The sequence below is a fragment of the Schistocerca serialis genome, chromosome 10 (genome assembly GCF_023864345.2).
Source record: "Schistocerca serialis cubense isolate TAMUIC-IGC-003099 chromosome 10, iqSchSeri2.2, whole genome shotgun sequence".
NCBI lineage: Eukaryota > Metazoa > Arthropoda > Insecta > Orthoptera > Acrididae > Schistocerca > Schistocerca serialis.
In genome coordinates this window covers 209,956,591-209,982,866 of record NC_064647.1, presented here as the reverse complement: position 1 = coordinate 209,982,866, position 26,276 = coordinate 209,956,591, and the positions used below count along the sequence as shown (strand labels likewise).

The 26,276-nt window shown below is 45.3% G+C and overlaps 1 protein-coding gene across 1 annotated transcript in view; it reads right to left on the bottom strand.

Moving 5' to 3' along the window:
• The window catches only part of LOC126424700 (amyloid-beta-like protein), a 132,391-nt gene that overhangs the window by 51,714 nt on the left and 54,401 nt on the right, over positions 1–26,276 (bottom strand). Inside the window, exons 3-4 of the mRNA XM_050087425.1 lie at positions 7,798–8,015; positions 1,660–1,808 (exon numbers count right to left, since the gene is read on the bottom strand). Coding sequence (XP_049943382.1) covers positions 1,660–1,808; positions 7,798–8,015 — 367 coding nt within the window. The remainder of the gene's footprint in view (positions 1–1,659; positions 1,809–7,797; positions 8,016–26,276) is intronic.

Below are 26,276 nucleotides of genomic sequence, written 5' to 3'. Positions count from 1 at the left end.
GTGGCGACACGCGGGTCCGACATGTACTAAATGGACCGCGGCCGATTTAAGCTACCACCTAGCAAGTGTGGTGTCTGGCGGTGACACCACAGATTTCATAAGGGCCACTTGCATCTGGTTTTGAAGAACTCATAAATGAAATCACAGCTGAGCATTTAGTGCAAATTAAATCCAGAGCAATTGCTAAGCCTTTTCTCCCACTGGCACGCTCAAATATTTTCACACTGTGACTCACCACACTGTCTACATTGTACAAATATAGAAATTACATCTGATAATATTCTCAAATTTATAATAATGTTACTGCACCCCTTGTCACTTACAGTAAAGTCGGTGTAACTCTCTTGAAATGTTGAGAGCTTCTTTGATGATGCACTTGTTGAAGAATTACAATTAGAAACGTCGTTGCCAGGCGACATAACATCTTGCACAGAAAGCTTTCTAAACTTGTTTCCTCTAAATTGTCGTTTCTTGAAAATGCCTTTACGTTTCGTCATCTTCAATTAACACAACAAAACACACGTAAACAAGCACTGCAGACGTGAGTACTCGCAATCACACTTGAACAAAACTAACCGCGTGTTTGAAAGCGTGTTTTTTACAAACAGCAGAAACAAAAGAATACCGACCGTTGCATTTCAAGGATAGCCAACACACTCGGGAGTAAAAAAAAATCCCTAAAGTGAAATGTAGGGGATATAAATATCTAAAATATATGCACGTGGTAGGAAAGTGCTCTTTAAATGCTCGAAAAAAAATTTTTTTTCGGCAAAATCCTTTACAGAGTACTTAATAAAAACCGTAATCTATCGAAATATGATGAAAAGCGAAAATCGATTTTTTTCTACCTGAACCACGGTGTGGTTCCCTTAATGGCGTTATCGTTAAAGTATACATTAACCTATGTACTGCATTGGTCAAATAAATGAAGGAATTTATTATACACTTTAAGGTAGCGGATTGCCAGCTTCTCTGGAAATGCTCCTACTTTACATTCCTGCTCCACAAGCCGTGGCTTTTTTTCCATTTGCGAACGATACAGGAAAAATTACTGTCGATTCACAGACATCTAACACCGCCCAATCCAAGGACTTTTATCTGCAGCTTTTTAACTTGTTTCACCTCTCGCAGTGTTGGTTGGAGTGAAAAATGTCGAGATGCACCGTAGTTCCGAGGGCACGTTAAGCCACAGGTCCCCCTATAACTTCCTGGGTATAACTCAGCTCAATGGTTGGAGGAAGGCAATGGCATACCACCTCCAACAGGATCACGCCCAGCAAAACACTGCGGTATACCAGTCAGCCTTCGAGTTGTTGACAGCTTTTTATCCCTTCTTCTCCTCTCTCTCTCTCTCTCTCTCTCTCTCTCTCTCTCTCACACACACACACACACACACACACACACACACACACACACACACACACGCACACACACCTGTTCCCCCTTCTCCCTCTCTCGGCTTTCATTGCACCAGGTAGAAATTCTGTCCAAATCATCCTAAGTCCCTATAAGGGATTGCGAAAAACTGACGCAACGTGTTAGGAGAATCGCTGATGACCACGCCTCCTTGGAAGCCACAGGACCATTGGTCACACATGCGACATGGGAGGGGAGTCCCCAGAACTCTCAAGACCTGGCGGGGGAATCCCCAGTACTCACGCGCTGCTCGCATCCTGCTCCTTGTCCACAGCACCCTCATCTTCCTCGTCATCATCATCGTAGTCATCACCGGCGCCCTCCTCCGTCTCGTCCTCTTCGTCTGTCACGGCGTCGTCCTGTTCCTGTTGCTCCTGATCCTGCTCCTGGTCCTGAAACAAAAGCACTTGCGTTAACTATCAGCCTTGTCTGGCATTCACCTAATCCGAGATAGCGAGGAAAATGAACGCTCACAGATAAAAAGCGCTGCTCTAATACATGAGTGTAATTGGATTACTTGAGAGGGAAATACAGAAGCGTCCGATTCCACCCGTCTACTTTGACCCATGACGTCACAAATATGGCGGAAACGACCATACACTACGACTCTAATATGGCGCCTATGACGTAAACATGACCACAAACACGAAAATACATTGAAACACCAACACACACACACACGTTCGACAAAAACCTAATGAAACTAACGAGGGAAATTGGGGGTTCTCGGGTGGGGACAAAGTAAATATAAAAAAAAATTTAGACACACACCACCATACCATACCAAACAACACAAAACGACGAAAAAAAACCGGCAACACAAAACTCCACAAATTCCACTAAACGCCATATCTTCTGGAATCGGACACTTCCCTTGACGTATATAGCTTAACAGCAGCTCCCGAACTCACAATTTGGAATCGAAAACATCCCTTGACCTATATAGCGCAACATCAGCTCCCGATCCCACGAATAACACTTCCCTTGACCTATACAGCTCAACAGCAGCTCCAGATCCCACAAATTTGAATCGACCTATATAGCTCAACAGCAACTCCCGATACCGGAACTCCCACAACCACACACTGGAATCAAACACTTCCCTTGACCTATATAGGTCAACAGAAACTACCGATACCAAATCTTAAAACCCAAAACTACAAACACGTCCACAACCATCACTACCTCAAAAAATACAACAAACCAACAAAACTGACCCCGGGTTCCCGGGTTCGATTCCCGGCGGGGTCAGGGATTTTCTCTGCCTCGTGATGACTGGGTGTTGTGTGATGTCCTTAGGTTAGTTAGGTTTAAGTAGTTCTAAGTTCTAGGGGACTGATGACCATAGATGTTAAGTCCCATAGTGTTCAGAGCCACTTGAACAAAATTGACCTGTTATCCTTATGACATCTCCACATACAGCCGTCCCTGGTCCGAGACGCCGGAACTTCAGTAAGCCTCATTTGTTCACGACGTACTGAACACTTCACGACTTCATCCAAAAATCCGTTTAGTTGAAGAAATTTTATTAGAGACAACGCACTGTCCCCCATCATCCATTATCGCCGACAACCGAAAACTGTTGACATAGTCAGTCATGTCCATACCTACCAAAGACACAAAAAAAGCAATTTACCAAAATTCACACACGACGAGCAGTAAAAAACTACAATAACGTCGAAATAACAAAACTAAAATCTAACATAAACAATTCATCTTACTTTTCGCCTTAGACTCCTTTGAGAGATATTCAGTTGGTCCAGCGATCCTCCAGTTTTTTCATACCATCGGGGAAATAGGTTCTGTCAAACTCGGCAAAATACTCGCTGACTGCAACCATCACTTACTCATTTGATAATTTTTTTTCCCAGCAAGCCAAAGCTTCAAATTAGCGAACAGCAAGCAGTCACTTGCGGCTAAATCTCGTTAATAGGGTGAATGAGGAATCAGTTCAAAGCTGAATTCCGGTAGTTTCTCCATTGTAATCGCTTGTGTGTGGGATGGTGCACTTTCCTGGTGAAAGAGCATATTTTTGCGTGCCAACCTTCATCTGTCTTCAGCCAACGCAAGTTTAAAACGATTCGACAATGAAGCATAACAGGGTCCAGTTATGCTTCTGTCTTTCTCCAAGTAATCTATGAAGATTATTGCTTGGGAATCCCAAAAAACAACGGCCATCATCTTACCAGCTGACAAACTAGTCTTCACCTTCTTCGGTGCATTTTTACCAGCCTCTGTCCATTGTTCTGACTGCCGTTTTGTCTCTGGTGTGTAATGATGGATCCAGGCTTCATCAGCAGTCACAAGCCGGCGCAAAACGTCTTGCGGATTGCGATCAGACGTAGCAGGGATTGTGTTGAAACGTTGTGCCGAATGTGCTTTTGGTCGACAGTGAGGAGTCGCGGTATCCACGTCGCACACAGCTCACTAATAGCCAATTCTCCGTGCAGGATATTATGCACTCCCTCACTTGAGATGCATACAGTCTCAGCAACCTCGCAAATTGTTATTCGGTGGCCTTGCATTACTCATGACGGATTCTGTCAATGGTTTCCTTTGTGATGACCTCAATTGGACACCCAGAACGCGCTTCGTCTTCAGTGATTGTCCCACCACGTTTAAATTAATTATTCCAGAAATAAAGGGTCTTCAATGATGGTGCAGAGACTGCAAGAACTTCATCCAATTCTGTTTTTATTTTTTACAGAGTCCAACCCTTCAAATTAAAATGTTTAATAACAGCACGAAATTTTCTTGTCTTCATTTTCAGTCGTAGTCGACACACTGACCAATTCAGGTGGCTGTCAACAATGAAGTGTACTTCTTTGAAATTTTTTTATGATTTTTGGAATAATCAAGCTTACCAACGGTGAAGGTGCAACAAAGAAGTTTCATTATTTTAAGAAATTTACCAGACTTCTGAAACCACCCTCGTAAGAAGGAGACAAAGGGAAAAGTGGTGCCATATTACATGTGTGAAACAGCAGGCTTGGTGTACCCTCAGATATGCACGTAGAAAGCAAAACTGCATAAGAAAGAAGGAGAATTGAAATACCACTCCTAAACACGAATAAAACACAAGGATGCAAAGTATGCATCACTTTTTGCAAACGTCCGCCCCCCAGTAGCTGGGTGGTCAGCGTGACAGAATGTCAATCCTAAGGGCCCTGGTTCGATTCCCGGCTTGGTCGGAGATTTTCTCCGCTCACGGACTGAGTGTTGTGTTGTCCTAATCATCATCATTTCATCCCCATCGACGCGCAAGTCATCGAAGTGGCGTCAAATCGAAAGACTTGCACCTGGCGAACGGTCTATCCGACATAAGGCCCTAGTCACACGACATTTACATTTTTATTTATCAAACAATTTTCCTATCTGGAGGTTTGGATTTTTATCTGCATCACTTGCGAAAAGTCTGATGATCAGTAACACTAGAATTGGATTATAGAAGATGGAGGAGGAGCTGAAATTGGAAGTAAATGAGAAAGAAGATGAGAATCAGGAGAAGAAGAAGGCGAAAGTAATGAAAATACAGTGGAACATGAGATAAATAAAGAGGAGAAAGCAGTATGAGAACTGGGTATGGGAGGAAGAGAATGAAGAACAAAAAAATTGGTCAGGTGCAGGTACGACTCACGTACTGAGTGTTCCGTTACAAACTTAATTATGTATATATGCAGTTCACCCATTCTGGGATTTGAGGATCTCGACGATTTTTGCCTGTTATCGACATTGATACTAGCAAGATATTGGTCCCAGGGATTCCTAGACTTCCGAAAACGTTTTAATTTCAAGTTTAAAGTCAGATAACGAATGACAAAAGAAATATTTTTTCTGTGATATAATTACATATTAACAATTTTCTGCTTCTTATCCTTTACTTGCACTGCGAATTCTTCCCTCCTGCTAGCTTTAAAGATTCTACCTCAAGGGGAAGCACCCTACAGATTTTGATGAGTGAGTTTCCGAGTATCAAAACACGTGACATAGATGGCCTCACCTTTTGATTCCATTGACTTACAAACTTCACTTTTTAACGTAGCCAAGGAACCATTGACCATAATACGTGACATAAATTTCACCTTGATATGTCTACCCGTTCAGGAGTAAAATGGGTTTTGGACAGTTAGGCGGACTGATATCAAAATGATCCTATAAGTGTTCCATTTTTATAGATTCCAGTATGGAGCCCTAAAAAGTAACAGAAGAAAATGGAAAGGAGGAGGAGAAGGACGCACAATACAAGCGGATGTGTGAAGGGGAAGTTAAAAAAAGTTATAAGAGAAAGAGTGCACAGATGTGAGGAATATTAGAAGCAACTGAGGAGACAGCAGCAAAAGAAAAGCGGTAGGTGGGTAAAGATGTGCAAAGGAAAGATGGAGGATGAAGAAAAAGAAGAATGCAGCAAGGAAATATGAGGAGGAAGCAGGGGAAGAGACTGAAAATGAAGAGAAAATAGTAAGAAGTGAAGAAGCTAGTGATGAGAAGAAAGCTGTAAGAGTAGAGGAGGAGGGGGAGAGAATGTGGTTGAGGAGGAAAAAGTGTTATGATATTAAGCGGATGGACATTAGGAGGAAGAGATATAGATGTACAAGGATGGCTTAGCAGCATAAAATTAAGTGGGTGGTGTGATGAAGATGTAAGGGTTGAGGAGGCTGAAAGAGATGGTAAAGGTAGAGCAAGAAGTACAAGACTTAGAGGAGGAATACATAATATTAGAGTGGAGAAGAGGAGATTATGAAGGAAGAGGATGTATTTCATAATTAGGAGAATACGGATGATGAGAAAATTATAACAGTAGAAGAGAGGAGAGGGGAAGGAGATGGAGAAGGAAGGTGAAATATTACGAAATTACAAGTGTGGGGATGAGAAGAAAGCTGTAAGAGGAGGAGACAGATGTAGATTTAAGAGAAATACTTAAGCGAATTCTTTACAGACTAATGGAAAAACTGGTAGAAGCCGACCTCGGGGAAGATCAGGTTGGATTCCGTAGAAATGTTGCAACACGTGAGGCAATACTGACCCTACGACTTATCTTAGAAAATAGATTAAGGAAAGACAAACCAACGTTTTTAGCATTTGTAGACTTAGAGAAAGCTTTTGACAATGTTGACTGGAATACTCTCTTTCCAATTCTGAAGGTGGCAGGAGTAAAATACAGGGAACAAAAGGCTATTTACATCTTGTACAGAAAGCAGATGGCAGCAATAAGAGTCGAGGGACATGAAAGGGAAGCAGTGGTTGGGAAGGGAGTGAGACAGGGTTGTAGCACCTCCCCGATGCTATTCAATCTGTACATTGAGCAAGCAGTAAAGGAAAAAAAAGAAAAGTTCGGAGTAGGTATTAAAATCCATGGAGAAGAAATAAAAACTTTGAGGTTCGCTGATGACTTTGTAATGCTGTCAGAGACAGCAAAGGACTTGGAAAAGCAGTTGAATGGGATGGACAGTGTCTTGAAAGGAGGGTATAAGATGAAAATCAACAAAAGCAAAACGAGGATAACGGAATGTAGTCGAGTTAACTTGGGTGATGCTGAGGGAATTAGATTAGGAAATGAGACACTTAAAGTAGTAAAGGAGTTTTGCTATTTGGGGAGCAAAATAACTGATGATGGTCGAGGTAGAGAGGATATAAAATGCAGACTGGCAATGGCAAGGAAAGCGTTTCTCAAGAAGAGAAATTTGCTAACACCGAGTATAGATTTAAGTGTCAGGAGGTCGTTTCTGAAAGAATTTGTATGGAGTGTAGCCATGTATGGAAGTGAAACAAGGACAATAAATAGTTTGGACAAGAAGAGAATAGAAGCTTTCGAAATGTGGTGCTACAGAAGAATGCTGAAGATTAGATGGGTAGATCACATAACTAATGAGGAGGTATTGAATAGAATTGGGGAGAAGAGGAGTTTGTTGCACAACTTGACAAGAAGAAGCGACCGGTTGCTAGGACATGTTCTGAGGCATCAAGGGATCACAAATTTAGCATTGGAGGGCAGCGTGGAGGGTAAAAACCGTAGAGGAAGACCAAGAGATGAATACACTAAGCAGATTCAGAAGGATGTAGGCTGCAATAGGTACCGGAAGATGAAGAAGCTTGCACAGGATAGGGTAGCATGGAGAGCTGCATCAAACCAGTCTCAGGACTGAAGACCACAACAACAACAGATCACATCACGAGTGTTCGGATGAGGTGAAAAGTTCTAAGAACAGTGAAGAAGTTACGGGAAGTACGAGGACGACATAGTATTATGAAATGAGGAGGATGGAGATGAGGACAAATCATAAGAGTAAAGAAGGGACACGGAGAAGGAAGAGAGAGTAGTATGAAATAAAGAGTACGGTGATGAGGAGGAAGGTCTTAAGAGTCGAAAGCTCGAGCACTGACCGCATCTTCGTCCTCGTCGTCCTCGCCGAGTTCGTCCTCGGGCAGCTCGTCCTCCTCCTCCTCGTCGTCGTCCTCGTCGTCCTCTTCCTCTGGCAGCTGTGGCGGCTGCTGCTGGACCATCTGCTGCTGCTGCGCAGCCTCCAGAATCTTCTGCTCTTTGCCCTTCAGCGCTGCCGCCGCAACAGCCAGCTCCAGTGGCTTCTTCATCTTGCCGTTATCTGCGAACGAAACACCGGTACGTCACGTGGGGGCACCAACAGAGGGCACTGCTACATTGTGGTAACCATGTCCATCAAGCTCATCGGAAATACGTTATTGCTATGGCACGTTCAAAATGTGTGTATAGTTGTCCATTGATAGTGACTGGGCCAAATATCTCAAGAAATAAGCGTCAAATGAAAAAATTACAAAGAACGAAACTTGTCTAGCTTGAAGCGGGTAGTAAAAATGGGGGTTCCTATTTTTTAAAAAAATGCAGTTGATATCCTTTTGACTTATGGCAGCGCCAATGGTTTCCCCCTTCAAGCTAGACGAGTTTCGTTCTTTGTAGTTTTTTCGTTTGATGCTTATTTCGTGAGACATTTGGCCCGGTCACTATCAATGGACCACCCGGTATATACAGGGTGTTACAGAAAAGGTACGGCCAAACTTTCAGGAAACATTCCTCACACACAAACAAAGAAAAGATGTTATGTGGACATGTGTCCGGAAAAGCTTAATTTCCATGTTAGAGCTCATTTTAGTTTCGTCAGTATGTACTGTACTTCCTCGATTCACTGCCATGATTTCATACGGGATACTGTACCTGTGCTGCTAGAACATGTGCCTTTACAAGTACGACACAACATGTGGTTCATGCACGATGGAGCTCCTGCACATTTCAGTCGAAGTGTCGCACGCTCCTCAACAACGGATTCGGTGACCGATGGATTGGTAGAGGTGGACCAATTCCATGGCCTCCACACTCTCCTGACCTCAACCCTCTTGACTTTCATTTATGGGGGCATTTGAAAGCTCTTGTCTACGCAAGCCCGGTAACAAATGTAGAGACTCTTCGTGCTCGTATTGTGGATGGCTGTGATACAATACGCCATTCTCCAGGGCTGTATCAGCGCATCAGGGATTCCATGCGACGGAGGGTGGATGCATATATCCTCGCTAACGGAGGACATTTTGAACACTTCCTGTAACAAAACGTTTGAAGTCACGCTGGTACGTTCTGTTGCTGTATGTTTCCATTCCATGATTAATGTGATTTGAAGAGAAGTAATAAAATGAGCTCTAACATGGAAAGTAAGCGTTTTCGGACACATGTCCACATAATATATATTTTTTTCTTTGTGTGTGAGGAATGTTTCCTGAAAGTTTGACCGTACCTTTTTGTAACACCCTGTATACTGAAGCGATGAATGAAAATTTGTACCTAGGCTGGGATTCGAACCTGGGTCTTGTGCTCACTAGGCAGCTGGGCCAACCACTGCCACTGAGGCACAGTGGCTTCGCCCAACTGCACTGCCTACCCTAGCACGAGTCCCTCCTCAATCCAAATTTCCATTCACGGCTAAGCCCATTTTGTACTCCCCCTAAACTTGAACACATTCCAGAGGCTCTCCAGATGTATTGGAATAGCACTTCAGCGTCGAACAAATTGAAGATCCTGCCTGAAACCCAGGCCTAATTTTATTAAATGTAACTATATGGTTCCAGAGACTTTGTCAAGTCTCATACTTCTATAATGTATACAGGGTGGTCCACTGATCGTGACCGGGCCAAATATCTCACGAAATAAGCGTCAAACGAAAAAACTACAAAGAACGAAACTCGTCTAGCTTGAAGGGGGAAACCAGATGGCGCTATTGTTGGCCCGCTAGATGGCGCTGACATAGGTCAAACGGATATCAACTGCGTTCTCTTTTAATAGGAACCCCCTTTTTTATTACATATTCGTGTAACACGTAAAGAAATATTGATATTTAGTTGGACCTCTTTTTTCGCTTTGTGATAGATGGCGCTGTAATAGTCACAAACCTATAAATACGTGGTATCACGTAACATTCCGCCACTGCGGACGGTATTTGCTTCGTAATTCATTACCCGTGTTAAAATCGACCAATTACCGATTGCGGAAAAGGTCGATATCGTGTAGATGTATAGCTATTGCGATCAAAATGCCCAGCGGGCGTGTGCTATGTATGCTGCTCGGTATCTTGGACGTCATCATCCAAGTGTCCGGACCGTTCGCCGGATAGCTACGTTATTTAAGGAAACAGGAAGTGTTCAGCCAGATGTGACACGTCAACCACGACCTGCAACAAATGATGGTGCCCAAGTAGGTGTTTTAGCTGCTGTTGCGGCTAATCCGCACTTCAGTAGCAGACAAATTGCGCGAGAATCGGGAATCTCAAAAACGTCGGTGTTGAGAATGCTACATCAACATCGATTGCACCCGTACCATATTTCTATCCACCAAGAATTGCATGGCGATGACTTTGAACGTGGTGTACAGTCCTGCCACTGGGCACAAGAGAAATTACGGGTCGATGACAGATTTTTTGAACGCGTTCTATTTAGCGACGAAGCGTCATTCACCAACAGCCGTAACGTAAACCGGCATAATATGCACTATTGGGCAACGGAAAATCCACGATGGCTGCGACAAGTGGAACATCAGCGACCTTGGCAGGTTAATATATGGTGCGGCATCATAGGAGGAAGGATAATTGGCCCCCATTTTGTCGATGGCAATCTAAATCGTGCAAAGTATGCAGATTTCCTACATAATATTCTACCGCTGTTACTACAAGATGTTTCACTGCATGACAGAATGGCGATGTACTTTCAACATGATGGATGTCCGGCACATAGCTCGCGTGCGGTTGAAGCGGTATTGAATAGCATATTTTATGACAGGTGGGTTGGCCGTCGAAGCACCATACCGTGGCCCGCACGTTCACCGGATCTGATGTCCCCGGATTTCTTCTGTGGGGAAAGTTGAAGGATATTTGCTATCGTGATCCACCGACAACGCCTGACAACATGCGTCAGCGCATTGTCAATGCATGTGCGAAGATTACGGAAGGCGAACTACTCGCTGTTGAGAGGAATGTCGTTACACGTATTGCCAAATGCATTGAGGTTGACGGACATCATTTTGAGCATTTATTGCATTAATGTGGTATTTACAGGTAATCACGCTGTAACGGAATGCGTTCTCAGAAATGACAAGTTCACAAAGGTACATGTATCACATTGGAACAACCGAAATAAAACGTTCAAACGTACCTACGTTCCGTATTTTAATTTAAAAAACCTACCTGTTACCAACTGTTCGTCTAAAATTGTGAGTCATCATATATCACAAAGCGAAAAAAGTGGTCCAACTAAAACATTCATATTTCTTTAAGTACTAGACGAGTATGTAATATAAAATGGGGGTTCCTATTCTAAAAAAAACGCAGTTGATATCCGCTTGATCTAGGACAGCGCCATCTAGCGGGCCAACCATAGCGCCATCTGGTTTCCCCCTTCAAGCTAGACAAGTTTCGTTCTTTGTAGTTTTTTCGTTTGACGCTTATTTCGTGAGATATTTGCCCCAGTCACGATCAATGGACCACCCTGTGTATGCAGACTGAAGCAATGAATGAAAATTTGTACCACGAGTGGGATTCAAGGTGAGAGTCATGCTAAGGATGTCCGTGCACCTGTGCAAAGTGACCGTGCCATGGTGGCATACTGGTTAGCGCATCTACCAAGTGAATAAGAGATCCAGGATCGAACCCCGGCCTTAGTACAAATTTTCATACATCGCTTCAGTCTGCATATACATCACAGGTGTGTGAAACATTAAAAGGTCTCTGGAAGCATATATTTTCATTTCACTAAAGCACCTATGCCTGGGTTTCAGGCAGGATCACAAGTGTCGTTTTATAAAATGACTTTTATCTTAATAATATGAATATTAATGTATGTGTTTGGAGAGAGAGAGAGAGAGAGAGATTGATTTTGATTGAGACTTTAAGTTGTAATTGGTACCTGAATTTTGGTTGCTGCCTCCTTAAATGATCAGCTTCTGCACCAGTTAGTGACGTATTATAATTTGGTGAAAGTTGATGTTCTTTAAGATTTGAAGTACGACTTGTTGGTTGCTTGGCAGTAGTGTGGATAGCTTTGAGCCCAAGTTTTCGTAGCTTATCATACCTAAGGGACCACTGTTATAAGTAAATAAGATCAAACAGCAATCAGCTTTTCGTGAGAAAAGTTGATTGATTGGCACACAAACTTCCTTCAAACTACACGTCCTGCTACATCAAAATTGGTCAGTGGAGTTCAGCACCATACTATTGTACAAGGACATAATCCAGTTACTGTAATTAAGAAATTACGAGAGGTTGTTACGTACAGAATGAAAACTATAGCGAATGCGTTTCTTTTCCTGTATTTTTGTACACTTACAATTCTGTCGATTGTTAGACGGCGACGACAATGAAGATCACCTCCTTTTCCAAAAACAAGATATTTCTATTCTTCACTGCCAGAAAATTTGTATGCATAAATGTTTGGCAACTCTTACACATACTTTACTCGGTTTTATGACTAAAATACCAATTTTCATTAAATGTAACAATACGTTCTGAACGACGGCCTAGCAACACGCCCTCTTTCCACAAGATACAGATTAACAGTCCTTTTTTTAATAAATCAATTGTCTTTTTTTTTCTTTAGAGTCCATACTCAAAGATTCACAACTACTATCGTTGCGGGGATAGCGCGCTAAACAATTTCTTGCTGTCCAGCTGCGCTTCACTTCACTTCAAGTACAGTACGCATCTCGTGGTCGTGCGGTAGCGTTCTCGCTTCCCGCGCCCGGTTTCCCGGGTTCGATTCCCGGCGGGGTCAGGGATTTTCTCTGCCTCGTGATGACTGGGTGTTGTGTGATGTCCTTAGGTTAGTTAGGTTTAAGTAGTTCTAAGTTCTAGGGGACTGATGACCATAGATGTTAAGTCCCATAGTGCTCAGAACCATATGAACCATTTCACTTCAAGTACACTTTGAATCACATGTACATTTACGGTATTTAAATACATTACTGAGCTTCTCTGAATAAAATCAGGCGCAAGTGAGTTAAAAAAAAAAGGGGGCAGTGAGGCTCACATAACATGTTTGATGCCGAGGTGCTATTGCAATACAGATGGAGAGCCTCTGAAATGCTGTTCGAGTTTAAGGGAATACCAAATGGGCTGAGGGATGATTGGGAATTTGGAATGAGGACGGGGTCCGTGCAGTTGTGTGAAGCCACTGTGGCATGGTGGCATAACGGTTAGCACAGGGGTGGACAAGAATTCGGCCCGCACGAGTGCCATAGTTGTCAACCTGGTCGGCACATTTCCCCCACCACCGCGCCAAGTTGTCTGAACGTGAGGAGGGGGAAACAGTGGACGTGGCATATTTAAACGGTAGTGCAGTCCACTGCCTAAGACTTTCATATTTCTCAACAAGAAATGTCACAAACAAATAAAATTTTCAGTATTATACAGGGTGATCAGAAAGTCAGTATAAATTTGAAAACTTAATAAACCACGAAATAATGTAGATAGAGAGGTAAAAATTGACACACATGCATGGAATGATATGGGGTTTTGTCAGGGGGAAAAAAAACAAAGTTCACAAAATGTCCGACAGATGGCGCTGGACAGCAAAACTGCTACCGTGATGGGTGAGAGGTACGCCGATATGTTACAGAATCGCGTCACCCCCGCCTCGCTGATAAACACCTGCTGGAACGTACGATGTTTATGCAGGATGGCGCTCCACCCCATATTGCTAGACGCGTGAAAGATCTCTTGCGCGCGTCGTTTGGTGACGATCGTGTGCTCAGCCGCCACTTTCGTCATGCTTGGCCTCCCAGGTCCCCAGACCTCAGTCCGTGCGATTATTGGTTTTGGGGTTACCTGAAGTCGCAAGTGTATCGTGATCGACCGACATGTGTAGGGATGCTGAAAGACAACATCCGACGCCAGTGCCTCACCATAACTCCGGACATGCTTTACAGTACTGTTCACAACATTATTCCTCGACTACAGCTATTGTTGAGGAATGATGGTGGAGATATTGAGCATTTCCTGTAAAGAACATCATCTTTGGTTTGTCTTACTTTGTTATGCTAATTATTGCTATTCTGACCAGATGAACAGCCATCTGTCGGACATTTTTTGAACTTTTGTATTTTTTTGGTTCTAGTAAAACCCCATGTCATTCCAAGCATGTGTGTCAATTTCTGCCTCTCTGTCTACATTATTCCGTGATTTATTCAGTTTTCAAATTTATACTGACTTATTCATTACCCGGTATAATAATTACTGCACGCTGAAGACACACAATTTTTATCTGGTACGAACTGTCAGCATACAGATAGAAGCAGACAATTTCAGAGATTTTCGCACTCAGGTTGCAATGTAATGATGGATTAATTAGTTTAATAATGGTGTAAGTAGGCTGTTTATGTTTTTATGTTGGTAACGCCACGTAGCGCTCTGTATGAAAATCACTGACTGTGCTGTGTGCAGTCTGTGGGTGGTTTGTTCAAATGGCTCTGAGCACTATGGGACTCAACATCTTAGGTCATAAGTCCCCTAGAACTTAGAACTACTTAAACCTAACTAACCTAAGGACATCACACACTCCCGTGCCCGAGGCAGGATTCGAACCTGCGACCGTAGCAGTCCCGCAGTTCCGGACTGCAGCGCCAGAACCGCTAGACCACCGAGGCCGGCTGTGGGTGGTTGGCATTGTTGGAATATTCGCTTGTGTAGTGTTGGGCAGTTGGATGTGAACAGCGCGTAGCGTTGTGCAGTTGGAGGTGAGCCGCCAGCAGTGGTGGATGTGGGGAGAGATGCCAGAGTTTCGAGCGGACGATCTGGACGTGTGTCCGCCAGAAAAAGAAAATTTGTTTAATTCGATGTCACAAAATTAAATATATATTATGACTTTTGAACGCTATTAAGGTAAATACATTGTTTGTTCTCTATCAAAATCTTTAATTTGCTAACTATACCTATCAGTATTTAGTGCCTTCAGTAGTTAGAATCTTGTATTTAGCTGGCAGTATTGGCGCTCGCTGTATTGCAGTAGTTCGAGTAACGAAGATTTTTGTGAGGTAAGTGATTCATGAAAGATAAGGTTATAGTTGACTCTGAGCACTATGGGACTTAACATCTGTGGTCATCAGTCCCCTAGAACTTAGAACTACTGAAACCTAACTAACCTAATGACATCACACACATCCATGCCCGAGGCAGGATTCGAACCTGCGATCGTAGCGGTCACGCGGTTCCAGACTGTAGCGCCTAGAACCGCACGTCCACACCGGCCGGTAGGTTATTGTTAGTCAGGGCCATTCTTTTGTAGGGATTTTTGAAAGTCAGACAGCGTTGCGCTAAAAATAGTGTGTCAGTTTCGTGATGATCAGAATAAGTAAAGAGAAAACTGTTTGAGTACGTTGAGTTTTGCTCAGCTGTTTGAAAATCAAAAAACGTAGAAGTTTACTAGCACCGTCATTCATCATTTTTCTAAGGGGACGTTACAATGGAAAAAAAACGCCTTTCATACACATATGTTGTTCGAAATACTGTAGCACTTTCTGCAGCCTCATCATGGACACGTGTAAATTACACCTAAGGAGAGCAGTGTAGACAATTTGCACGCCGTTAACGTTTGTGATTTGTCTTTGAAATGGGACCTACCTTGCAGATCAGTCAGTCACATGCGCACATGCAGAGGGGCGCTTGCAACTAAAGCGACAAGCCGTCTCGAAAACAGGTGCAAGATTAGCAGTGTCCTGACAACATGTGGGAAACTAAGTCTGTAATTCTTTCAAGACCACAATGAATTATTCAGACCCCAGGTTTTCCGTAATTCAGATGAGCTCAGGGAAATGGGCTGTGTTTGTCACAGTGTGTCCCTTCTACAGCGCAGTTTTCTCTTTAAATCCACCTCCAACAAATCAGAAACAAGTTGTTTCTCTCCTTGCTATGTCCGTCCCATCGTGGGCAGTATGTAGTCAAGTCTACTTCCAATATGATGTCTGCAATCAATTCCAGTTGTTCTAATTTTCGTTCCTGCACTTCCTTTTCCTTCATTTATTCAATAATAGCGAGTTTTAATTCGAAAAATCGTTAGAGGAGTGCTGTTTGACTTGGGCAACGTACTTTGCAGTAATGCATAATGTCTCAGTACAGTCGGCCAGTGTGGCCGAGCGGTTCTAGGCGCTTCAGTCTGGAACCGCGCGACCACTACGGTCGCAGGTTCGAATCCTGCCTCGGGCATGGATGTGTGTGGTGTCCTTAGGTTAGTTAGGTTTAAGTAGTGCTAAGTTCTAGGGGACTGATGACCTCAGATGTTAAGTCCTATAGTGCTCAGAGCCATTTGAACCATTTGTCTCTGTACGCTTCGTTCAGTTCCATCGAAAAACAGTAGCAGCTGACAGCGGAAAAATGCGTGCGACTTCAGAAATTGTACTATTCGTACCACCAGTTTCTCCACACGCTTCATGCCTGCATATTTAGCACAAAGTGCTTCGTGATGTAGAGATCAATGAATACCATCTATTGATCGTTGCAATTTTTGGCTCTTTCATTACCAACTAAATCTTTAGATTCTTTGGTTGATTGACTGATTTGGGGGAGGGACCAAACAATGTCATCAGTCCCATCGGATTAGGGAAGAAAGGCGCAGGAGTCCTTTCAAAGGAACCATGCCGGCATTTGCCTGAAGCAAGTTAGGGCAAACAAGGAAAATCGGAATCAGGATGGCCGGACGCGGGTTTGAACCACCGTCCTTCCGAATCCAGTGTGCTAACCACTGTGCCACCTTGCTCGTCTTAGATTCTTTCTACATGGTATTGTAATGTCATTTTATAGTATACGGGGCGTTCAAAAAGAAACGAGCCGGAGGCATAGTTACAGGAGCCGTCCAGAGTGGCCGAGCGGTTCTGGGCGCGTCAGTCTGGAACCGCGCGACTGCTACGGTCGCAGGTTCGAATCCTGCCTCGGGCATGGATGTGTGTGGTGTCCTTCGGTTAGTTAGGTTTAAGTAGTTTTACTTTCTAGGGGACTGATGACCTCAGATGTTAAGTCCGATAGTGCTCAGAGCCATTTGAACCATAATTACAGGAACCAGTACCTGTACGATAGAAGTATTGACCCTGGCTGTTGAGACACTTGTCCCGCTGTGACGCAAGGCGGTGAATGGCTGTCTCATAAAATTCCTGGGGCTGCGATGTTAACCAGTTCCGCACGTACGGGTGGACATTGTCGTCCGAGGTGAGTCGTTTGTCGCTCAGAGCCTTTTTAAGGGGACCAAAAATGGCGTATTCACAGTGGGAGAGGTCTAGACTGTATGGAGGGTGACCGAGAACCTCCCATTTGACTTTCTGCAGGACTGCCTCCACTGCGTTGGCCGTATGAGGCTTTGCACTGTCGTGGAGCAGAATGACCCCACGGGTGAGATTGCCTGGTCGTTTTGATTTGATCACTTGGCGAAGGGTGGTCAAGGTTAGCGAGTAACGCTGTTGTACCCTGCTGCAGGCAGTGAATCAGAAGGGGGCCATTTTTGGCCCCATTAAAAAGGCTCTGAGCGACAAGCGATTCACCTCGGACGACGACACCCAGCTGTACGTTGGGAACTGGTTAACATCGCAGCCCCGAGAATTTTATGAGACAGCCACCTACCGCCTTGTGTCACAGTGGGACAAGTGGCCCAACAGCCAGGGTCAATACTTCTAACATACAGGTACTGGTTTTTGTAATTATGCCTCCAGCCTGTTTATTTTTGAACGCCCCTTATAAATTTGCAGCAACAGTCGATTATACAAACACCATAGGAACAGGCTTTGAAGGTTGTGACATATATATATATATATATATATATATACAGGGCTATTACAAATGATTGAAGCGATTTCATAAATTCACTGTAGCTCCATTCATTGACATATGGTCACGATACACTACAGATACGTAGAAAAGCTCATAAAGTTTTGTTCGGCTGAAGCCGCACTTCAGGTTTCTGCCGCCAGAGCGCTCGAGAGCGCAGTGAGACAAAATGGCGACAGGAGCCGAGAAAGCGTATGTCGTGCTTGAAATGCACTCACATCAGTCAGTCATAACAGTGCAACGACACTTCAGGACGAAGTTCAACAAAGATCCACCAACTGCTAACTCCATTCGGCGATGGTATGCGCAGTTTAAAGCTGCTGGATGCCTCTGTAAGGGGAAATCCACGGGTCGGCCTGCAGTGAGCGAAGAAACGGTTGAACGCGTGCGGGCAAGTTTCACGCGTAGCCCGCGGTAGTCGACGGATAAAGCAAGCAGGGAGCTAAACGTACCACAGCCGACAGTTTGGAAAATCTTACGGAAAAGGCTAAAGCAGAAGCCTTACCGTTTACAATTGCTACAAGCCCTGAAACCCGATGACAAAGTCAAACGCTTTGAATTTTCGGCTCGCTTGCAACAGCTCATGGAAGAGGATGCGTTCAGTGCGAAACTTGTTTTCACTGATGAAGCAACATTATTTCTTAATGGTGAAGTGAACAGACACAATGTGCGAATCTGGGCGGTAGAGAATCCTCACGCATTCGTGCAGCAAATTCGCAATTCACCAAAAGTTTACTTGTTTTGTGCAAACTCACGGTTTAAAGTTTACGGCCCCTTTTGTTCTGCGAAAAAAACGTTACAGGACACGTGTATCTGGACATGCTAAAAAATTGGCTCATGCCACAAATGGATACCGACAGCGCCGACTTCATCTTTCAACAGGATGGTGCTCCACCGCACTTCCATCATGATGTTCGGCATTTCTTAAACAGGAGATTGGAAAACCGATGGATCGGTCGTGGTGGAGATCATGATCAGCAATTCATGTCATGGCCTTCACGCTCTCCCGACTTAACCCCATGCGATTTCTTTCTGTGGGGTTATGTGAAAGATTCAGTGTTTAAACCTCCTCTACCAAGAAATGTGCCAGAACTGCGAGCTCGCATCAACGATGCTTTCGAACTCATTGACTTGGACATGCTGCGCCGAGTGTGGGAGGAACTTGATTATCGGCTTGATGTCTGCCGAATCACTAAAGGGGCACATATCGAACATTTTTGAATGCCTAAAAAAACTTTGAGTTTTTGTATGTGTGTGCAAAGCATTGTGAAAATATCTCAAATAATAAAGTTATTGTAGAGCTGTGAAATCGCTTCAATCATTTGTAATAACCCTGTATATATATATATATATATATATATATATATATATATATATATATATATATATAGAACAAATCCTACATCGAGAATACTTTACACAAGTTTAAGGGAAGAAATGCTTCCGATGATTATTACAGTAATTAAAGGACATCAAAATATGAACAGGCTAAAATGAACAAACAGTACATGCGACTATGTTAATCAGTTCAACTGTAAAAAGCTAAGGAGCATATTTTTAGGAAAATGAGAAATATGCAAAAGCGAAATGCCAAAATGAGCACTTCTCAATTGGGAGTAAATCAAAACAATCAGAATGGCTGAAAGAGGCACAGTAACATGAGCCATAAACGAATAAGAGCTAAGCAACTAAGCAGATAAGACAATATGCAAAAATGAGATGCCAACAAAATGAGAGCTGGCCGAACTCCGTCGGCACTTACATACGGTTGCGCTCGTGGCGGCACCTCGCGGCCCGTACGCAAGTTCTGCGATTGCTATCGCAGGTCGACCCTTAATCTATGATGTTACAAGGTCCAACGGCACCGACCGTTCGCCGTGTCATCCTCAGCACTTAGGCTGATACGGAGAGGCATGGGGTCAGCACACCGCTCTCCTGGCTCTTATCAGTTTTGATGACCGGTGTCGCTACTTCCCAGTCAAGTAGCTCCTCAACTGGCTTATGCGACTGCATAACGCATGTCGAGTATGCTCAGCCCTCTCTCGTACCATTCCCATTCATTTTTAAAGACTTGTAACCATATATAGCTGGACTGCATTTTTTCTTTTTTTGTGCAAAAAGCCTTTGGACGTGTGAAAGCCCCTCCCCTCCCCCCCCCCCCTCCCCTCACGTTTTTATAATGTGTATGCATTGTACACTACTGGCCATTAAAAATGCTACACCACGAAGATGACGTGCTACAGACGCGAAATTGAACCGACAGGAAGAAGATGCTGTCACATGCAAATGAATAGCTTTTCAGAACATTCACACAAGATTGGCGCCGGTGGCGACATCTACAACGTGCTGGCATGAGGAAAGTTTCCAACCGATTTCTCATACACAAACAGCAGGTGACCGGCGTTGCCTAGTGAAACGTTGTTGTGATGCCTCGTGTAAAGAGGAGAAATGCGTACCATCACGTTTCCGACTTTGATAAAGGTCGGATTGTAGCATATCGCGATTGCTGTTTATCGTATCGCGACACTGCTGCACGTGTTGGTCGAGGACCAATGAATGTTAGCAGAATATGGAATCGGTGGGTTCAGGAGTGTAACACGGAACGCCTTGCTGGGTCCCGACGGCCTCGTATCACTAGCAGTCGAGATGACAGGCATCTTATCCGCTTGGCTGTAACGGATCGTGCAGTCACGTCTCGATCCCTGAGTAAACAGATGGGGACGTCTGCAAGACAACAACCATCTGCACCAACAGATCGACGACGCTTGCAGCAGAATGGACTATCAGCTCGGAGACCCTGGCTGCGGTTATCCTTGATGCTGCATCACAGACAGGAGTGCCTGCAATGGTGTACTCAACGACGAACCTGGGTCCACGAATGGCAAAACGTCATTTTTTCGGATGAATCCAGGTTCTGTTTACAGCATCATGATGGTCGCATCCGTGTTTGGCGACATCGCGGTGAACGCACATTCGAAGCGTGTATTCGTCATCGCCATACCTGCGTGATGGTATGTGGTGCCATTGGTTACACGTCTCGGTCACCTGTTGTTCGCATTGACGGCACTTTAAACAGTGGACGTCACATTTCAGATGTGTTCCGACCCGTGGCTCTACCCTTCATTCGATCCCTGCGGAATCCTACATTTCAGCAGGATAATGCACGACCGCATGTTGCGGGTCGTGTATGGGCCTTTCTGGATACAGAAAATGTGCGACTGCTGCCCTGGCCAGCACATTCTCCAGATCTCCCACCAATTGAAAACGTCTGGTCAATGGTGGCCGAGCAACTGGCTCGTCACAATACGCCAGTCACTACTCTTGATGAATTGTGGAATCGTGTTAAAGCTGCATGGGCAGCTGTACCTGTACACGCCATCCAAGCTCTGTTTGACTCAGTGCCCAGGCGTATCAAGGCCGTTATTACGGGCAGAGGTGGTTGTTCTGGGCACTGATTTCTCAGGATCTATGCACCCAAATTGCGCGAAAATGTAATCACATGTCAGTTGTAGTATAATATATTTGTCCAATGAATACCCGTTAATCATCTGCATTTATTCTTGGTGTAGCAATTTTAACGCCAGTAGTTTAATATACACTCCTGGAAATGGAAAAAAGAACACATTGACACCGGTGTGTCAGACCCACCATACTTGCTCCGGACACTGCGCGAGGGCTGTACAAGCAATGATCACACGCACGGCACAGCGGACACACCAGGAACCGCGGTCTTGGCCGTCGAATGGCGCTAGCTACGCAACATTTGTGCACCGCCGCCGTCAGTGTCAGCCAGTTTGCCGTGGCATACGGAGCTCCATCGCAGTCTTTAACACTGGTAGCATGCCGCGACAGCGTGGATGTGAACCGTATGTGCAGTTGACGGACTTTGAGCGAGGGCGTATAGTGGGCATGCGGGAGGCCGGGTGGACGTACCGCCAAATTGCTCAACACGTGGGGCGTGAGGTCTCCACAGTACATCGATGTTGTCGCCAGTGGTCGGCGGAAGGTGCACGTGCCCGTCGACCTGGGACCGGACCGCAGCGACGCACGGATGCACGCCAAGACCGTAGGATCCTACGCAGTGCCGTAGGGGACCGCACCGCCACTTCCCAGCAAATTAGGGACACTGTTGCTCCTGGGGTATCGGCGAGGAGCATTCGCAACCGTCTCCATGAAGCTGGGCTACGGTCCCGCACACCGTTAGGCCGTTTTCCGCTCACGCCCCAACATCGTGCAGTCCGCCTCCAGTGGTGTCGCGACAGGCGTGAATGGAGGGACGAATGGAGACGTGTCGTCTTCAGCGATGAGAGTCGCTTCTGCCTTGGTGCCAATGATGGTCGTATGCGTGTTTGGCGCCGTGGAGGTGAGCGCCACAATCAGGACTGCATACGACCGAGGCACACAGGGCCAACACCCGGCATCATGGTGTGGGGAGCGATCTCCTACACTGGCTGTACACCACTGGTGATCGTCGAGGGGACACTGAATAGTGCACGGTACATCCAAACCGTCATCGAACCCATCGTTCTACCATTCCTAGACCGGCAAGGGAACTTGCTGTTCCAACAGGACAATGCACGTCCGCATGTATCCCGTGCCACCCAACGTGCTCTAGAAGGTGTAAGTCAACTACCCTGGCCAGCAAGATCTCCGGATCTGTCCCCCATTGAGCATGTTTGGGACTGGATGAAGCGTCGTCTCACGCGGTCTGCACGTCCAGCACGAACGCTGGTCCAACTGAGGCGCCAGGTGGAAATGGCATGGCAAGCCGTTCCACAGGACTACATCCAGCATCTCTACGATCGTCTCCATGGGAGAATAGCAGCCTGCATTGCCGCGAAAGGTGGATATACACTGTACTAGTGCCGACATTGTGCATGCTCTGTTGCCTGTGTCTATGTGGCTGTGGTTCTGTCAGTGTGATCATGTGATGTATCTGACCCCAGGAATGTGACAATAAAGTTTCCCCTTCCTGGGACAATGAATTCACGGTGTTCTTATTTCAATTTCCAGGAGTGTAGGTACCAGGGCTAGAAAACCTCTGCCTACTATTCGCTATTCGGAACCGCTGTTCCAATTTGTCGGTTAGCTGGCATGTGGCTGATACAATCAAAACACTATAATGAGCCGTGATTTCAAAAAGTGAACGAATGAGATGTAAATAATGATTTAAACAAAGTACAGAAATTTACGACAATCTCCATGCCTATTCTAGCTTTATTCAGCCGAAAAAACGACACTGAAATAGAAGAACTGTTTTGAAGCTGTTGTAAGCATTGAATCTCGGGACTTTACCAGCGCACAGGCATCGAAATAGCTCTGTGACTGACGGACGGGTGTTTTGTTGAGCAGCAAACAGTTCGCCAAAACTTGTGTGTTCTCAAGGCCTGCACATCCCTACACAAGAGGAACCGCAGCAAGAGTGTACACTGGTCGGAACAGTGGCGATTCCGATTGACGTTACAGTGGGGAGAGCAGTGAAAGCAAACCTTCAGCTATTTAAACGAAGTCCGCTCTTCCTCCGGAGACATGACAATTTTCTTTACAAAAAGTGGCGCCGTGGGCCGATTGCTTTCTCCACGACATCCTGAAATACATGGATCAAGGCAGTCAGGTAGAGGTGGCTGTTATCGCTGAAACAACCGGCATTCGGTTACACCGGTTTTTTTTTCTTCAGTTTAGCCGGCCGGGGTGGCAGAGCGGTTCTAGGCGCTACAGTCTGGAACCGCGCGATCGCTACGGTCGCAGGTTCGAATCCTGCCTCGGGCATGGATGTGTGTGATGTCGTTAGGTTAGTTAGGTTTAAGTAGTTCTAAGTTCTGGGGGGACTGATGACCTTAAAAGTTAAGTCCCATAGTGCTCAGAGCCATTTGAACCATTTTTTTCTGACTTTTTTTTTACTGTTAAACCCGAAAAATAACCACTTTCAGAAATAACCGCTTTTGGCTGTTTATTTCTACACTGTCTAAAAAAAATTAGTACGCCCATTTAGAAGTTTCCAATTCATTCAAGATTTAGTGTTGCTACAGTGAACATGGAGTACGTGAAAGGATTTCATTCACATATCAATAGCGCCAGCGGTTCTCATGCACCAGGTATCGACCCATGCTGAAACACCCACACTAGCAAGAGGTGTAGCCTCCATGTGTGGCAACGCAGGTGCTCACTGTGGTAACCAGTCGACCGTACAGATGGCGAATACTGTACTGGGATACATTACGGCACGCCTGCAGGCAGGAGAATGTTCTTTCATCGCTGAAGACCACGGCGCGGCATTCCAAGTGATCCTCTGATGGCAGCAGTCGAACCGAGCATGTCGATGCTGTGGCGTGAGTGGAGGACAGGCTAGAGGTGTGTGTGCCAGTAATCCCACAGCTAATAAGTGGTTCACAACAGTACAGTTCACGTTGACAAACCTGTGCTATGGTAGCTGTACGATCTGCCACTGCTTGCAATACGACAATACTGGCTGGTGTCTGCGCTGCGTGGGCGTCCAAAGCCTCATCTGCTGGTGTAAGAATGTTCACATGACCACTGATATCAGATGACTTTCACACTGGTAGAGTAACTTAACAACATCGAATACATGACGGTTAGTGCTGGAGCCCCTTTGCTGCTTTTCCAGATTTTCCAGTGCACATCTCGAATCCGTGACAATAAGGATATCGTTGAACTGATTTGCCGTATATTGAAGCGCGTCTCTAATTGCAAGGACTTTGGCTCCTACTACAGACTCTATTCGCAACACATTTTGCAGACAGCGTCCACATACACCACTGAATGTACCTGCAAAATTACATCATTGTACGACACACAGTTCAGGACATATGACGGCAGAAAGATTGAGATACCTCCAAAACTAGCTTATGCTTAAAATGGAGATCAGATTATCCAAACAATATTCATCCGGTATTTCGTAATGATAGCACTTAGTGTTTTTGCAATAAATTTTAAGCATAATTTCAAACATTTCCTGAACATTTTCTGCCTTGCATGCTTAATGTCAAACATTTGACTCCGCGCGGTTTGAGGAGCCATGTTATGGACTGCGCGGCCCCTCTCGCCGGGGGTTCGTGTCCTCCCTCGGGCATGAGTGTATGTCTTGCCCTTAGCGTTAAGTTAGCTTAAGTACTGTGTAAGTCTATGTACCGATGATCTCAGCAGTTTGGTCGCTCAGGAATTCTCTCTCTCTCTCTCTCTCTCTCTCTCTCTCTCTCTCTCTCTCTCACACACACACACACACACACACACACACACACACACACATTTGACACATTAACTCATTTCTCAAGTTATCAGCCGTTTCAAGCTCTTTTGTACAAGATAGTTGGCTTCTTAGAAGATTGTCTGTTTACTAGTATCATCCAACATGGTATAACAAGATATAGTAAATGGTTCGCAGGCGGTAGCAAAGTACTTTGGAACTAGTAACCTACCAAAGATTGCACACCCTGTTGCTTATACATGCAAGGAATATATCAATGCCAACCAATGATACAGTTTTCGACTCAACGACCTTTTAACATCTCTATATCCATGTTGTAGCAATACCTGAAAAATAGCTTACATCTATGTTACCATGTTTTGCATCTCTTGAGACTTGAGGGAGTATTATAATACACTCCTGGAAATGGAAAAAAGAACACATTGACACCGGTGTGTCAGACCCACCATACTTGCTCCGGACACTGCCAGAGGGCTGTACAAGCAATGATCACACGCACGGCACAGCGGACACACCAGGAACCGCGGTGTTGGCCGTCGAATGGCGCTAGCTGCGCAGCATTTGTGCACCGCCGCCGTCAGTGTCAGCCAGTTTGCCGTGGCATATGGAGCTCCATCGCAGTATTTAACACTGGTAGCATGCCGCGACAGCGTCGACGTGAACCGTATGTGCAGTTGACGGACTTTGAGCAAAGGCGTATAGTGGGCATGCGGGAGGCCGGGTGGACATACCGCCGAATTGCTCAACACGTGGGGCGTGAGGTCTCCACAGTACATCGATGTTGTCGCCAGTGGTCGGCGGGAGGTGCACGTGCCCGTCGACCTGGGACCGGACCGCAGCGACGCACGGATGCACGCCAAGACCGTAGGATCCTACGCAGTGCCGTAGGGGACCGCACCGCCACTTCCCAGCAAATTAGGGACACTGTTGCTCCTGGGGTATCGGCGAGGACCATTCGCAACCGTCTCCATGAAGCTGGGCTACGGTCCCGCACACCGTTAGGCCGTCTTCCGCTCACGCCCCAACATCGTGCAGCCCGCCTCCAGTGGTGTCGCGACAGGCGTGAATGGAGGGACGAATGGAGATGTGTCGTCTTCAGCGATGAGAGTCGCTTCTGCCTTGGTGCCAATGATGGTCGTATGCGTGTTTGGCGCCGTGCAGGTGAGCGCCACAATCAGGACTGCATACGACCGAGGCACACAGGGCCAACACCCGGCATCATGGTGTGGGGAGCGATCTCCTACACTGGCCGTACACCACTGGTGATCGTCGAGGGGACACTGAATAGTGCACGGTACATCCAAACCGCTATCGAACCCATCGTT